This window comes from Lotus japonicus, chromosome 1 (assembly GCF_012489685.1).
Source record: "Lotus japonicus ecotype B-129 chromosome 1, LjGifu_v1.2".
Taxonomy (NCBI): Eukaryota; Viridiplantae; Streptophyta; class Magnoliopsida; order Fabales; family Fabaceae; genus Lotus; species Lotus japonicus.
Window position 1 is genome coordinate 79,158,511 of NC_080041.1, and position 2,990 is coordinate 79,161,500.

Sequence of the window (2,990 nt, forward strand, 5' to 3'; positions counted from 1 at the left end):
TATAGTACAATGAGCATTTTGAATTGCCATGTTTTCAATTAGATTAAGATATCCAATAGAGTGCCATTGCATTTTGAATTGCCATGTTTTCAATTAGATTAAGATATCCAATGGTGGTATTATTTGCTAATTGTGTAAGTATTATAGAATACATGTGATTTATTATTAGTTTAGAAAATTTGTGTGCTTTGTTTGTCTCAATTTTGGGGCTCAGATTAATTTTGTGTCCTGCTAATGGATATCAGCTTAGCTCACTTTGTTAACACCTAGTCTCTTTGGATTAGTGATGAGCCATCATGCATGTCTTAATCCAGTATGTGGATTAACAAATATTGAATTAGTACACATATGTATTATTTAGTCTATATGATGAATAAAATGACATGATGATGAATCTTGCATTTCTTCCCTTTCTATGTCCCATACATTTACTCACATTGGCAAAGTTACATTCTTAGTGAATCTTATAATCTATGACGATTATAATTGAAGATTGATATCTTTGATCCATGATGTACATATATTCCTCATAAGCTGTATACTACATGCTTAAATAAGATAATAGAAAAGGCAAAGGCAGGAAAAAACTGAACAACATCATCTTTTATAACACAATGCTTACATCCATTAAACCCATTGAATACATGCAGCAATAGTTTCATTCTAAGGCACATGGAGTACACATTCTACCTACTGGAGATAGCTTAGTAGACACTAATACATATAATGGAGCTAGTTAGCACACGCTCCTAGACATAACTGAGTAAACACATCTCAGTTTTTAGTAAACATACACTACACAAAATACACTACACAAATTACAGTAGTACCTAAAGACCTTCACCACAATGCAGTTCACTAACATAAAAGGAAAGAAACAAACAAACGAACAATGTGATACATTGGTAAGAATGTAACATCATTGAAACAACCAACTGCATTATTTAAACCCCAGCAAGTCGAGGCAAAGTTCTACCATTCATGACTACTCCTTCTCTATTTTCACACACTTCATCTTTAGTTTCTTGGCAGGTTTGGGGCAGGAAGCACCACCATCATCGGCTTCAACAAAGGATGGAGAAGCAAAACTCCCTAAAGGAGATATGTCCTCAAGTGACTTCACAGCAGCATCAATCTCAGATTTGTTTCCAGAATAGATTCCACCCATACCAGGAGAAGTGTTGCTACTTTCTCCATCTTCCAAATTGGGGAACTTGGACACCTTGATTGACTGTACATATACATAATAAAAAGAATAAGTTAAGCACTCAAATAGACAGCCCAAGGACAGTTTATCATCTGGAATCGTACCCTTTGGGGAGTGTTAACTTTGTCAGCATCCTTGAACAGATCAATCACATTCTGATCAGCACATACTTTCTTAACCTTGTAGGAATCATCATACTTAGCACCATGATCAGCTGATTTCTCAATTTTGAAGAGGAACTCTTTCCCAATCAGTGTCTTCAGGACTTGAGGCAACTCAGAATTACTTTTTACCTGGAGTAAATAAATAGTATTATAAAATAACTTCAACCATCAAATACTTGCAAATTGGATAGAATCAATACCTTTGAACCAATAACTAACTCCTTGCATGTTTTCATGAGCACATTCTGGCAGTCAGTGTCAAACATGACAAAACTTGCATCCTCTTCTCCATCAGACACCTCTACCTTGACCCTAAAACTGAATCAAATTCACTGCATTAGTAAGTGGTAAAATAGTAACAACTAACTAATCACATGACTATACAAAAATAGCTAACTAACCGTGGAGTAACTTCAAGCACATTGCTGTCACATCCAGGGGCAATAGTATGTGCCATCTTCAACAGACACAGAACGGTGGCAGCGACATGCTGAATACCACCATTTCTCACCATCAACCAGTCCAGCAATCTTAGCATACACCACAAACACCCCAGCCTAATATTTCACAACAGGTCAGATCACTTTTTTCTGGTCGAGTTTATAATGCATTCAGGAAACATACCTCAGCAGTTTCATGCACTTCTTGGATTTTTTTCCTAGGGAACAATGTAAGAAATTCTTCTTCAATTGTTAAGACGCGCACATCATCCTCAATCTCAGTGAGGGGAAGATCAGGATCAATCCCATGGAGAGCAATGCTTATATGTGCCAAAAAATATAAATATTATAAATCAAAGAATCAAATTCAAGAGTGAGTACAGAAAATGAAAAGGATTTAATAGTGCACACACCTGTTGCGGAAATCAACAACCTCTGGAATTTCAATGATTCCACATAATCCTTGTAGCATGCATAACATTCTGAATCACAACATTTCCTACAAACAAAATTTTTATTAGAATTCAAACAGTTTAGTGCAAATGATGTCAAGTAGCATAGAATGTAAATATCTCACACAAATAACCTTTGAAAGTCTTGATCTTAGCAAACTGGATAACAACCACCGGCATAGCTTGTCCATTCTCTCGAACATATGAGTAATAACATCAACATAGCTTCCAAAAAAGGTACATTGGACACTTCCCCTAATTAAATCAACACAACCAAGTATTAAAAAGTATTTGGATAAAAGACTGTGTGGGGAATCATTGGTGCAAGCATGAGTACACCATACCTATGATCAGTCAGCTGGAGCTCAATCATCCTTGTAATATTTGCACCTTTGGTATATTGTTTCTCACGGGAAACTGCAGTAACCAATCCTATCACATCTGTTTTAACAAATATGCAGCAAATTAAAATTAAGGCCTGAAAATGGGCAACTAACTTACTCAAACAATAAGATAGAAACTATGAAATTACCCACCAATGAGATGTTCAGATTCACCCATGGTGTCAGAAATTTCAGCTGAGTTCATAAAGGCAAATCCATACAAAGGAATGAGATTGGATTCTTCAGGCACTATCTTTGTCCTGCTATTAAAGATGATCTTGAATTCATGTCGAGCAGCCTTGTAAACTCCAAGATTAGGAACCACAGCAAAATAGGTTATCCTG

General features: G+C 36.0%; 1 protein-coding gene across 1 annotated transcript; it reads right to left on the bottom strand.

Annotated features, from left to right (window-relative positions):
- Positions 1-596: 596 nt before the first annotated feature.
- On the bottom strand, positions 597-2,990 carry LOC130732081 (uncharacterized). The gene is made up of 9 exons (XM_057584204.1): positions 2,800-2,990; positions 2,608-2,704; positions 2,398-2,518; positions 2,225-2,310; positions 1,996-2,131; positions 1,773-1,928; positions 1,572-1,689; positions 1,312-1,500; positions 597-1,231 (listed from the first exon to the last, which is right to left on the bottom strand). The coding sequence occupies exons 5-9, from the start codon at positions 2,007-2,009 to the stop codon at positions 986-988; spliced, it is 723 nt and encodes a 240-aa protein (XP_057440187.1). The 5' UTR covers positions 2,010-2,131; positions 2,225-2,310; positions 2,398-2,518; positions 2,608-2,704; positions 2,800-2,990; the 3' UTR covers positions 597-985.